Below are 14,422 nucleotides of genomic sequence, written 5' to 3'. Positions count from 1 at the left end.
TCTCAAAGCATCTGTGGCCGTGGTTATGTCTGTGCTGCAGCAGGTATACCTCTGAAGAGATTGTGGCCCAAGAGTAAGTCCACGCTGGAGCAGGTGCACCCTGAAGCATCTATGGCTGTGGATAAGTCCTTGCTGCAGCAGGTACACCTTGAAGCATCAGTGGCTGTGCATGAGATTGTGCTGTGCACAAAGCACCTCAAAGCATGTGGCCATGGATAAGCGCACGACAGAGTAGGTACACCCCTGGAGGGACTGCAGCCATAGGTGAGGCCATGTTGGAGCAGGTTTACTCCCGAAGGGACTGTGGCTGTGGGTAAGGGCACACTGGAGCACGTATATCTCTGAAGGCATTGTGGCCCATGGAGAAGGCCATGCTGGAACAGGTGCACCTCAAAGTGACTGTGGCTGTGGATAAGTCTATGCTGCAGCACGTATAGAAGAGACTGTAGGTTGCAGATAAGGCTCCACTTGGAGCAGGTACAACCTTAAGGGACTGCAGTCTATGGATAAGTCCAAGCTGGAGCAGGGGCAAGGGGAGGAGTTCACTACAATGTTAAACCCTATAACCTGGCCCAAAGGGACCAGGCATGGAGATTGTAATGGAAATGCCTTTAAATTATTGTAACCCAGGATGTGAGTTGCATGTTATGGGAATTACTATAGCAAGAACCACCTGAACCAATGGAGGACAAGCCTGACAAGAAGCATTACAAGTGCAGCAGTGAACCCATCTGAGCTGGCTTTGGTGCCAAATAACTCCATGCAACACACCACCTCTCCTGGCGTGAGTGACCACCATAACAGATGGAGCCCAAAGTCATGGACTAAATGAACTCAGTGGGAAATTTGTGGATATTTGTGGACATTTAGGGACATTTCACAGACATTTCACAGGGGTGGTCCATAGACTAAAGGGAATTATATCCATGTGTTATATCAAGGGATGGGAAGGGGGGTGGTGGGTAATGAAAAGGTATTGGACAGTGTAAGACCTGAGCATGATGTAAATGGTATGGAATAAGGGGTGGAGGATATGCTGGTTTTGGCTGGGGTAGAGTTAATATTCTTCATAGCAGCTAGTATGGGGCTATGTTTTGGATTTGTGCTGAAAACAATGTTGATAATACAGGGATGCTTTTGTTATTGCTGAGCAGTGCTTATGCAGAGTCAAGGCCTTTTCTGCTTCTCACACCACCCCACCAGCAAGTAGGCTGGGGGGGCACAAGAAATTAGGAGGGGACACAGCTGGGACAGCTGACCCCAACTGAACAAAGGGCTATTCCATACCATATGACATCATGCTCAGCACATACAGCTGGGGGCAGAAGAAGGAAGTCAGGGACATCTGGAATGACAGTATTTGTCTTCCCAAGTAACTGTTACGCATGATGGAGCCCTGCTTTCCTGGAGATGGCTGAACACCTGCCTGCTGCTGATGGGAAGCAGTGAATGAATTCCTTGTTTTGCTTTGCTTGTGCACATAGATTTTGCTTTCCCTATTAAACTGTCTTTATTTCAACCCATGAGTTTTCTCATTTACCCTTCCAATTCTCTCCCCTATCCCACCGGGGGGGGGGGAGTGAGTGAGCCACTGTGTGGTGCTTAGTTGCTGGCTGGGGTTAAATCACGACAATGCTTGTTATATTCTTTTCCTGCTTAAGTATGCAACCTATACCAATCGCAGTTTTTTTGCTTAGATCTGATGCTCCTTTCTTTTCTGTGCTGAAGATGCTTTTGTAAAGATTATGAATAACCTTATTCTAATCAAATCGAAAGCTCGTCTTTTCTTTACACCTTCGAGCAGGATCTTTCAGCGTTGAAACAAGCAAATCCTCTGCAATTTTGGATCTTCCTAATTATAATTCTCTAACTGTAAATACTGCTCTTCCAAGGTTTAATTCCATCACTTTTCTCTTACTTTTGTACTCTATTTAAGGGACCTCATATAATCTCTGAGCACCAAACATGCATCTCAAGCCTGAAAACATCTAAAGATTTTCTCATATGTCTGGCCTTAATCTAAAAATGTCTCTAACACTTCATTCTAGGCATCCCACATTAATACTGGAAAGTGAATTCGTGTTCTGTTTTGAGCTTCATTCTTTCTCCATCAACCTAAGAAATTTTAACCACCTACCAAATTGAACTCCTCTCTTTTCTTATAACCACACACAAACTAGCAAAGATAAATGATGACATTTATTTTAAAAAGGAATGTAACTCATAGCTACACATGCTGGCATAAAAATACATCAAGTCTTATCGGTTGACTCTGCTGCCATAGGTTTGTCATGTAATACTATCACAGAAATGCACTACTTCATTACCTGAAAAATCAAGGACCTGTCTGCACACTGATTCTCCTTTCCTCTTCCTTTCAATACTTATTCTGCAAGAAATTGTAGGCCTCCCTTCACATTTCCCCCTCCCTTCTTTTTTTTTTTTAAGAAGGAAACAAAGAGAGATGAGGCAGAAAGAGGAGCTATAAATCCTCCTTTCACTTAAATCAATCAGAAATGTCTATCCCAGATACAAAAAGCCTTGTTCAGTACATTTTTATTGTAATGAGCTTTTCACAGAAATGCACACGTAAACAGCGAAATATGCAACACTGAACAGACATTTCAGTTTCTCATCTCACAGATGCAGCTACAACCTAGCAAAATATTTCCAGCAGTGTAACAAAAATGTTGTGCAAAAGTATTTATTTCTCCCTGTGTGTGCACACTCACATGCAAATATAGCATACAACAACTGAAAACAATTAAAAGATGGGTTAGACATCTAACAGGTAATAAACAGCAGAATTGTTACCTTAATAGCAGACCTTAATGTGTAACCTTAATTCAGCCCAATTTTGTATGGATTATGACGTTAATTTTTCTCACAAAGAAACCTCCTCACACAATCAATGGGCCATCACTATGTATTTATATTTAACCTCATCCAAAGAATCCCCCTCAAAGCACTCCTGAACAAATGTTTTAACCGAACAGAAAGACTTCTCTTAACATTTCTATTCCATCATCTCTGTTTATGAAACACTTACACTAAATTACTTCATTATCACAGCCTGTCCTATGAAATTAAGGTCCATAATTAATGCTACTTTGCTAGAGATTACAGCCAGAACTGTCATTTAGCATCCATTCATTTTGGGTGTCCACCTAGAAACATCTCAAAATGTGATTTTACAGGGTACTTGCACTATATTTCACATCTTACATTCAAGCCACATTTCCAGTCAGTTTCAGTAGGAGCTGTGTATATGCAAGACTTAGGTTCAGTTGTTTGTTTTGTCCATCCTCAAAGACTAGGAAAACAGATCAGGAAATCAGATTTCACAAAGGTACTCAGCTACCTAGAACCATTCAGCAACTCTTATCAGAGTTCAGAGTAAAACACACTTTAACCAGAGAGCATTAAATTGCCTTAGACCATGAAGTTATATTCTTTTCTTTTACTATTTCACTCACTATACACATTCTAATCTCTAAAATGAGGTAGAAGTCCAGTGAGGTATTTTTCTATGCAATCTATCTCACCACCAGGACAGCAATTCTATGATTGCAGACTTAAAGTGCAACTTTATAAAAGCTAATTTCTGAATGCTGGAATCAAGCTGTAATATTATTTTAAATGTAGGAGGTTTCATGGGATTTCATTTAAAACACTCAGCTGTGAAAAAGGGACATCACATGAGTCTAGCTGGGACATTCAAAAAGAGAGATGTTTAACTTCACTCGTATTGAACTTCACCATTTGAGCTCCTGGAATAACTTGTGCTCATGGTAATCATGAAATAAAGGGGGAATGAGGGGGGAGGAGAGGGGGAAATGTATTGGCAGTACAACTGACCAATACTGAGAGCAAAAGAATCACAACTTTGACTCTCACTTCAGATTCCATCATCAGAGGCAAAAATATACTAGTTACTTTTTCGGTAATAACTTCTAAATTCCCTAAGCCAGAGACAAGCAAAAATGTACTTTCGTAAGTGTCACAGTAAGCATTAATACCAGAAATAAGATGAAAATACCATCTCTTTTCTCTCCCATGTATGTGTAAGTAACGCATACATGTGTACACACATGTCCTTCTAAAACAAAAAATCAAATCTAATTTTTGGTTTACATGCTGCAAGTGAATTTTCAGTTCAAGTCAGCCTTAAATTTTTTTTTTTAAACCATTTAAACATAATTATATTGGCTTTACTAGGACAAAAAATTGCCCTTTCTGCCTCAAAAGAAAGTTTATGATTACATCTAATGCACACAAAATGAGATATCAAATCATGAGCCACAGGTCAACAAATTAAATATTGCACATCTGATTAACCATCAGCTGTATATTCCTTGTTATTAAGAAACTACTCCTGTTATTGTGTCTATACAGCTTTCAGGTACAGCAGCAGCTGACTTTCTCAATAATGAAGGCTGCTTCACTGCTTGCATACCGAAATGAACTTAAACTATATTATAATATGCCACAGACTATAGCTAGGAAAGTGTTGAACGAACAGAATGAAACACATTTAGGCCTTTTTTCCAAAGGGAAAGAAGACACATCTAGCAGACATGGTGAATGCTATGAACAGAAAATAGTTTTTTTCAGTACTGTATCTACTGAATAGAATTTAATCAAACTTCTATTGATGAACAAAAAATAAACATAAATAATATTTGTTTTGCTAGGGACTCTGTGCTTCAGCAGGAACAGAAAACTATCCAATATGCACAAATGTCTAAATCAATTGCATTTCCTACAATAATTAACTCCCTATGAACAGTTTATCTTCACAAAACAGTGACACTGCTGTTTCAGAAACAATATAATGAGATCAGTTTCATTAAGGTAAGTTCAGTTTAATTTTAACACTACAGGGATTTAGCTTTGTCTTCATGCTGAGTGGTGGTTCACTCCGTGATGGTTACTACTTATTTCAATATATTTACATTGTTTATTAATGTGTTTCTGATGAGTAAAGGTGATGAAATTGAAAATTTAAATGTAAAAGCAATGATAACTCCTGGAGGTGCTGATATAATGAACTGCCTGAGTGCAGCAGGAAGTACATCTTCTAAACCTATGCCCAGGCAATCATGTGATAAACGCATTATTAGCGGGCAGATACTTTCACATGGCAGGTTTTTTTGTTTTTCTCTTTTGAGGCAAATGCTTAGGTTTAATACTAGTCACATCAAAATCTGTCTCTTTGACCATGTGCCTAACCCCCAGATTTGTAAGTCTCTCCAGGGCAATATAACGATTTTACAACTATTTCAGTTTTAGTGAAGTAACAGTATTTGCTTCAGTTACCTGAAACTAAGGAGGGTAAAATGAAGTTGCTACAACATAATGAGTCATCGAGAAAAAAACCATGCAAGATAAAACACGGAATTATGGAAAAATTGCTGAAGTACTATCTTCAGAGCAAATCAAAGGCTGAATTTACTGAGCAACAGCTCAGCAACAACAGAACTAATCAAAGCCTGAGTTTTGGTGGATCTGTGTTTTGTAGATAAGCTTATAATATAGAGTATGTCATGCCAGCCTATAAAGGGAAAAATTTACCTCAGTGTAAGTACGTATTTGCTTCTGTGCAGCTTAGGGTCAACTGCGCCCTCCCTCCAAACTGTAGAATTTTCCTGTCGTTAAGACCTTGTTCAGATTTGGCTGATATTGGCTAACTCTCTAAAGTTACTTGAGGAGATGGACAAATTGGCAACACAATTACATAAAATTGCTTTGCCCCACAAAACCAGACTCCAATTTGTATTTAAGTTTTATAGGCACATTTTAGCAGACTGCTTTCAGCTCCTGGTTTTCCCAGTATATCTTACCAGGTGCTCATGTGCTTGTAGGACCAAAAACCACCTTCTAGCCACCCAACTTTCCCTCTATGGAGGCAAAAATAAAACCAAACCTGATCAGATTTTTCGTTTTGCTTTTTTTGTTTACACACACATAATGCAACTGAAGTTAGAGCTGCATCAACGTAAAATTGAAGCTAGGTTCCTGTAAATGATGGGAGAATTTACCTTAAACTAGCAATTAAGAACATGAAACAAAATTATCTCACGGCAACTACTGTGTTTTGTTATTTCACATCATGAACCCAACTAATTTCAAATGGACAAAACAATGCAGTGTGTTTCCATAGAAACATGTTAGATGAGATTGTATACTAAATAGTGGTCTCAGCAAATGAGACTGCATTGCAGAAATGTGGCTTTGAAATACGTTTCAAAGACAAATGAAGACGATTTTAAAAACAGGACCTTGTTTCAACATTTTGTTTCAAACATTAACAAATTCAGTAAAACACACAGATAACAAGATCCTCAACCAAATGCTAATGCACTTATTAGTAACATAAGGGTGAAGCACATTGTCAGCCTAAATCTTGATACAAATTTGTAACCAGCTAGCTCATTCTGCTCTGGAATAGGCTTTAAAAAAATAGAATTTTATTTCTTTCTAAAAAAATCCATCTTGAATTGACTAAGATAAGTTTCAGATATGGAATTGTAAATATTCTCTCTAGTAGTTTAAGGTACTTTCAGTCAAGATGCTCCTACACCCTAGAAGCTAGTTTTTATGTAACTGTAACTTAATTATCTGAGTTAACTCTGCAAAATGGCAGAGTATATAGAAAATCTAACCCCTTTGGGGTTAGAACCCCTTTGGGAAATGTTATCAAAAACTCTAAACACTGGCCTAATCTTTGCTCTCATTAAAGGCAAAAGAAAATTTGTTTTTAATTTATTTAGTCCTTGAACCTCAACATTGTTCAATGAAAACACTAGGAAACTGTAGCTGACAAGGTCTTCTCCTTAGTATGAAGAAAAATCTTGATACTAAACCAATATTTATCTAATAGCATATGATCCACAAGAACTTCAAAGTACAGTCTTATTTTAATATATCCCTGAAACACAAATAACATCCAGCATATTTCTGGAAGCTTTATAACAGTCATGGACTTCTTCCTGCAACTAAGTACTGCACACATTTTTGCATGAGTTGTTATGCATATACACACACATACACAAATGTAGTGAAAAATAATTCAGTATTAAACATTAGCTGCACTCAGCCCACTGCATGTACAACCAATATGGAAGCATAAGAACATATTATTCCCTAAGACATACATAGTAATACAAACTGAGAAACAGGCGAAGAGCTAATAGCAGGTAGTTACATATAGAATATAGAATAGTTACATGCTACAGGACTACTCCTTTGTGTCCATTCTTTAGGATTGCATTTACAGATAAATTACAACCTTCTTTAGCAGATTAAACCAAGAACAGAAAAATCTAATGAGATTAAAATGCACTAATAAATTTTACCTACAAGGCTAGACTAATTTTTTTATTAATTCTTACATAGCATTCAATCATATTAGCTGTACAGAACACTGGAAATCGCACGAATTAAAGATAAACAGATTAAAAACTTCATAACTCATTAACAATCAGGATGTAATTTATCAGTATTTTACATTAGTGAGTCCCTTACTTGACATAGAAATAAACAAGTACATACCCTGATCCAAAATTTCTTCCTCTTCTTTTTTGCCCTGCTGCAGCAAAGAACTTTTATCAGTATCCTTGGTTTCTGAAAAATTTATTTAGGATATGACGTTAATCTCTGTGTGTGAATGGAACTGAGTATCTTCCTACTGGAGAAAAAAACCCTTTTGAAATGAACATTTAGTATTTTTATCTATCTATAGTAGTTGTACCAAACAGTGCAGCAGTAAAACAACTGGAATAAAAAAATTATGATTTGTACTTTGTTACACAGACATGCCAGTCAGATTACTTCTGCATAATACTGCTGGTGCAACTTCTATGCCTACTAGTGTTCAATATAAACATTTAATTCCTTCCATAACAAGGCAGTGGGATTCAGAAAAATATGGGAATGTTATGATTCAACTTTGTAGGAAATAGATAGAAGATCAAACAAATATTAAGAAACTGTTAATATAAAGTACTGGTATTTGGAATAGACAAGAAGTCAATCTTTTGGGTACACAGCTCATGTAGCTATAAAAATATGTTGGAAATTGAAAGATGACAATAGCAAGAAATGGATAAAAGACTACGGCAGACATTTCCACCAAAACCAAGAGCAGAATCCCATGATGAGCTACAATTAGTGATTTGAATTTTACTGAGAATTGCATTTCCTTTTTATGAAAATTTAGCATATCAAAGCAACACAGACATGCACATCAGTAAGCATAAAAAGACTTGAATAAAATGGATTACAAGTTTTTTTCACCTTCGTGATGTCCATGTGTCATCTTTAGCATATCAGACTTGACTGGAATAGGAATATTTGCCTCCTGTGGTATATTTCTGAACATCTCAGGGTTTGCATTCTGTGTGCAGGTCATATACGAGACAGCATGCTTGGCTTCCATATAGTACATAATGTAAAAATTACACATTTCATCATTGGCTGTTCCCCTACACAACACAGAAAAGATGTGGTAGTTAGGAAAAAATGAGCTGAATATAGCTGTTATTCAATTCATCCAACTTGTTTAACAGAATGTTAAAAAGTTGCAATGAAATGTTTAGAAGACCCACACTAAAATATTTAATAGCTTCATTGCAGTGAATATCAAAAGTTTATTTCAGTTTATACTTGAGAATACCAGTTTGCACAAGGTGCAAAAGTATCTTTGCACCTATTCCCCAGGTATCTCAAATTCATAATAATTTGGTTTAGATTCTACAGAAAATTGTATCAATTATTTAAACTGCTCTTCCTTCTCATTTCCCTGGTATCCTCTTCATAGTCCCAAGTGTGTCATCAACTATGCACATTTCTGATGAAATAAGACAGAACTGTATCATTCATTATGTCACCATTCGTATACTTCTCTGTCAATCTGGGGCAAACCTAATTTAAAATCATTGCAAGTAACATCTATGTTTCATTTCAGCAACTATCTTTTATGACAGTTTTTTTCCCCCATGTTCAAGTGCAACCATTTATTGGCCAATCACACTGGTTCTAATGCAGCAAAACTTAATTTCATCACATATTAAGACACCATAAATATCTCTTAAAGAGAAAATAGCACTGCCATCTTGAGAATAACTTGATCACAAGCTTCTGTAAGGAAAACATGAGTGCAAGAGGAATGATTAAACACTAGCAAAATTCAATTCTTTGATAAATGTTGTGCATGTACTTGAAACAGAAGAGGCTCTTCTGTACTGCTACATAATCCTGTCTTCGACAGAAAAAACAGCTGGTAAGAGAAAGAAAATATTTTTCTGAAAAATATTACTTTGTGAAGCAGACAATACAGGGCCTCTTTGCAACTGTGATCTGTTTCTGGTTTTTTTGCTCTGCCATATAGGTTGATATCTTTTATTTATAGCTACAATCCTGACAATGGAATAAGCTAGGACTTACAAAGAAAGATTCACAAAATAAAGGGTTTTACATTAAGACCTTTTAATTAGCTTTCAAAATTAGCTAGTGAGCCTACACTCATAAAAAGATAGGGGGGTGACCTATTAGCTCTTTGGAAAACACGTCAGTGCTGACTTTTCCAGCAGCATCCTGCAGCATTCATTCATTCACCATAGCAACAATAATGACACCAGCCGGAGGGGAGACAGGGGGAACATGGGAGAAGAGACTGTTTCAAAAGAGGAATTGGTATTTTTCCATGCATTGAAAATTTAGTGTCCCTTCGAGACCACAAAAATCAGACTCTGACTTAGCAAGCTCTACTTAAGCTTTTAGAAAGCATTAACTTCACTGTTGGACTCCCAATATCTGTCACTGTAATTGCCTCCTCTTTAAAACTTCAGTAGAAAAGTGGATGTGGAACCTACACGAACTCTGGTTCACCTGACACATGTGACTATGCCTAAACATTTCAAAGTTGATAATTTTAAATATTTACAGTTAAAAAAATACTCTTGTCAACAATAGTTTTAGTAAATTAATAGAAAACCCAGAATCATTCCATTAGATATGTGAACTCCTGAGAAACCTCATTTTGTGAATGAGTTTAATGAGTAGAAATGCTGATGGACAAGTTAAAAGGAAATAAGATAAAATAATTCCAGTTAACCACCTTCACACCACTGCCACAGATATCTAGAACCATATCCAGATCTTGGTATACTAACAGTACAGAGTGAAGCATAATGAAAAAGAGGATTTAGTATCAAAAAGCAAGATAATGCAGTTAAGGACTCTTAAATACTGAATGGAAACGTTTTCCTACAGGGACATAAACCTTCTCTTGAATGGTGTAATACCTGTTAAACATACTTTGAAAGGGAGAGATATAGGTTCCACTATTTTCTGTCAGTTAAAAGTTTTAAACAATACATTACATTGCACCTGGAAAAACAAGCAGCCACTGTGGCCAATGGCACTTTCCTTTACAAAGATAAGATCTTTACACTGAATGTGCTCCAGTTCTTTGATATCCCTTAGACTGGTAAGCTATATACTACTTGACACTCTGTCAACTCCAATGTTTACTCTGAAACATCATTAAGTTATCTGTTATAAAAATGCAGCAGCTGCTTGCATGGAGTACTTACTGGTCTGTAGCAAAAATTAGAAGAAATCTTGCTTTATAAATTAGGAATAGTTGATGTCCTTATTATCTGACAAAGGATAATTCAGCCCTTTAATGTGCAAAAGTGTGAGCTTGAGGAGAAATCCAGCTAACTGAAATAGACGATTTATTACATTTTTGAAGAGATGACTCCTGCCTCACCTCTTTACACCAGAGACATTAAGTCTGTGTTCATGTAACTACCCTGGAACTGGTATGTAGTTAGTTGCACAAGCGAAACCAGGTTTCATTTCTGAACTTTGGTTTGCCAAACTACACATTTAAGAGGCATACCTCCAATACCGAATTTAATTTCTCAGACTAGGAGAGGAAGCAGGATGAAAAAGGTTAGTGTGAACCCTGGGGGTCATGAGATAATATAAGATAACGGAAAGCAGTTAGTGTGACTAAAGAAAAACATGAAAAATACCAAGACCAAATGTGTAAAGAAACAAACAGCACAGTAAAGAAGGGATAAAAACAAAATAAGAACATCTATCCTCCCTCCTCAAATAAGACAGTAAGTAATAGACTTGGCCAAAAATGACACTTCATTCATATGAAAGGGACTAGTTGACTATCACAGAAATTATTACAGTTAAGAAAGTATAACATTGAGAAAATGTCATGTTTTAACTACAGTTAGTATATATTATGAATGGTTAAGCTTTAACTGATCAGTTTTGGAAAGACAAATGGACAAAGTGAACTCTAAGTTTGTTTTAGCCCTGCCTTCCATGTATATTGAAGATAAATCACATAAGGAATTTAAGAGCTTTTTTTCAGCTAGTTTAAGAAAAAACAAGAACACAGGCAGAAAATTAAATATAGAGACTGGGAAAGTGAATATGCAGACTTGATCTGATCCTTTTCAGATACACATTATTTCACAGCTTTCCTTTCAGGTTTGCATTTCCCATTTTTTCAATGTTTATACTTGGAACTCAAAGATTCTTTTGGACCTATTTTTCTTTTGGACCGACAAGTCATTCTGAATGGGAGCAAGACAACTGCAACATCAGGGCAACATTTTCCGAGATTTAAACAACTTTAATTTAATTTATTTTAGCTGTGTATCTTTCCATATACCCAGCACTGTTGTGAATGCACTCCTTTTCATCCATTCATTTCATATTATGGCAATAATTATTTTCCAACCATATATACTTCCATATTATGCATCAGTTTCTGTGTAATAGTTTAAGTATTTGCTTAAAATGCTTATGCATCGTTTCTCAACATTCATAGATAGAAATTATGTAACAAAATGTAAAGGTCTGCTTGTTTCTTTAATTTCTGTTCCTATTACTTCTCCATTGAAAGCATATTAGTACATTGAAAGAAAAGACCATAATTCTCCTAGAACTGTTTCTTAAGCTGTAAGAATTATTCAACCAATAGGAATTACTTTGAGGAATGTTACAGGAATGTGACAGAAACATTTAGAACTTGAGGAAAAAAAGGTCTACAGTTAAATTAAGATTTTGGATATATTTTTGTTAGTGTTATGGCTTTTGTAAAAACTTCTCAAACAATTCATTTTGCTTCAGCTGCTACTCATCAGTATTTTAACTACCCGCTGAAAGGTGATAAATTTGTGTTGAACCCTTATCCCTCTATTGAGATGCAATCTTAGGGTGCTCAGTGCACTAAAAAACTCATCCCTTGGGGTGCTGCAGCACATACTTCCAGAATGCAGGGTATTTCTGCAGGCTATCTTCATATCTCTACATGGGCAGTAAATTACGGTTCAAAGAACTGGAGCCAGTTAAGAGAATATTCATATTGCATCTATTTTTACAGTTATATTTGTCAACTTGATCTTATAGAGCTCTGTCTGTCATCTTTGGCTGAACAGCATCACTGACAAACACAGTTCAGATTTTCCTATTTATCATTACTAGTCATTTGTGTTTTCATTATTTTTCATAAAAGCCTGTATATTTTTATATTGAAAAAAAGGTAACTGGTACATTATTCTGAATTTTTAAGGTTAAATTTTACAGTGGGTCAGAATTTATCAGAATTTTATAAGCTTCCATAAATTTTCTTTCTGAAATAATGACAAGAAATTGTGAAACTTTATTATTTTGTTTTAAACAGTCAATAACTTTAACTTATTTAAAAATACATTTTTTAGAATTGATATTCTGAATCCTTCTCTAAGTGCAGAACAGCCCAACATCTGAGTAAGGTGTTTGACAGCATAGCTTCACCTGAGAAATATTCTGAACACTTCAGCAAAGTGGTTATTCACATAAATAAAGGCAATGAACATTGTGTAAAGTTAAATCTTTAGCAGATTAGACAGCAAAACAGACCATTCTAGCAAAATTTAACAGTTTGTGAGAATTATCTTGGAAGAAGACATGAAACAAATACATTTCTACGCGTAACCAATACCTTGGAAAAAAAGGGTTAGGAAATGGAGCAGAGAAAATTTACCCTATATGTGTCTCTGTAGTTCTGCCTTCACCACTGAACACACACCTAGCTGCTAGGATATCATCATAGCTAACATCTACAGGATGTTCTACTGGATAGAATGCCTGAAAGAGAGGATGATTCACCATAATTAGTGAAAGCGTCTCATATTATTTACGTCAATATACACACACATGAGAATGACAGTGCTACACATCTAAAAAGTAATTCCAGAACATTTTTTGCATCATAATGTAACCATGATAATATTTGGCAGTATTCAATTCCAGTGGCACAACAACATGTACCAGTGGAAACAGCATGATGCAAATCTGTGCGTACAGGACCACAAATTCAGCTTCTCAGTTTTAAATAAAGATAATTAAAATTTACAGTTAGAATTAAAACAACAACCAACCTGTGGTAGTTGTGGACTCTGTCTACCAATCAATGTCCATTGACCGTTTCTCACTCTGTATCCACTCACTACTTTACCTGTAACATACCAATATGTACATGAACATAAGACATATTTCTAAAAAAGTATGTTGTAGTGTCAGCATTTTTCTGTTAAATATTTGATATTCCTATGTTGCAATAAAACTCTTACCTAGTCTGTGTGTATGCACTCTGTAGGCAAAAAGGTGCATTGGAAACCTTTTGAAATGGCAGGCAATGTCTGCATCAACCACTGTTAAAATATGATGGCAATAAACAAAGAAAAACACATCATTTATCAGAGCAAAGTTACACTACTGTACTTCATTCAGCATGAAAGTGGTTTAGAAAAGGTATACCTACACTGGACAACAGACAATTTCAAAAGATACTGGATAATACCTTATATTTCTGCAGTGTCTATCTTAAGACATCTGTAAATTACTTTCTATGATGAAGTACATACAAAATGGGGCTGAAACTCAGAAGCATTCTTTCCAGTGTACACTACTGCTATTTAACGAAATAAATACATTTGCTTACGGACTATGTTGAGGGACACTTAAAATAAACATAGCTATGGTAAATAGTCTATTCAGGAGAAAATTAAACTGATACAATTCTGAACTGATACAATTTATAATGAAGGCTTGATTTTAAGATCCTATAGTTCTAGGCCCTGTCGTAAAGATTTACAGTTAGGTGCAGACTTTGGCAGAGAAGTGCTGTACAGACAACGTCTGCAGGCTAGTACTTGTGTTAGGTGCGGTAACAGTAGCTAAGGAAGAGCCTACAGAGAAATTCCTCTGCTGATGCCTCTCAGAGGTATCTGGGGACTGGCTGCATTCTTCCTGTTATAACAAACTTCTTGCTTTAGTTAAGAACTGCAAATTTGATTGAACATGAGAAGGCAGCTATCAACAGGCACAGAACTGTTTTTATTCC

The 14,422-nt window shown here is 36.1% G+C and overlaps 1 protein-coding gene across 5 annotated transcripts in view; it reads right to left on the bottom strand.

Annotated features, from left to right (window-relative positions):
- The window catches only part of PAM (peptidylglycine alpha-amidating monooxygenase), a 139,447-nt gene that overhangs the window by 35,272 nt on the left and 89,753 nt on the right, over positions 1–14,422 (bottom strand). For all 5 annotated transcript variants that reach the window (XM_072860182.1, XM_072860181.1, XM_072860180.1 and 2 more), the window contains exons 10-14: positions 13,650–13,730; positions 13,458–13,534; positions 13,061–13,164; positions 8,299–8,486; positions 7,555–7,626 (exon numbers count right to left, since the gene is read on the bottom strand). In XM_072860182.1, coding sequence (XP_072716283.1) covers positions 7,555–7,626; positions 8,299–8,486; positions 13,061–13,164; positions 13,458–13,534; positions 13,650–13,730 — 522 coding nt within the window. The remainder of the gene's footprint in view (positions 1–7,554; positions 7,627–8,298; positions 8,487–13,060; positions 13,165–13,457; positions 13,535–13,649; positions 13,731–14,422) is intronic.

This window comes from Ciconia boyciana, chromosome 4, assembly GCF_034638445.1.
Source record: "Ciconia boyciana chromosome 4, ASM3463844v1, whole genome shotgun sequence".
NCBI lineage: Eukaryota > Metazoa > Chordata > Aves > Ciconiiformes > Ciconiidae > Ciconia > Ciconia boyciana.
The sequence above is the reverse complement of the archived record's forward strand: the minus strand, read 5'-3'. Positions and strand labels throughout refer to the sequence as shown.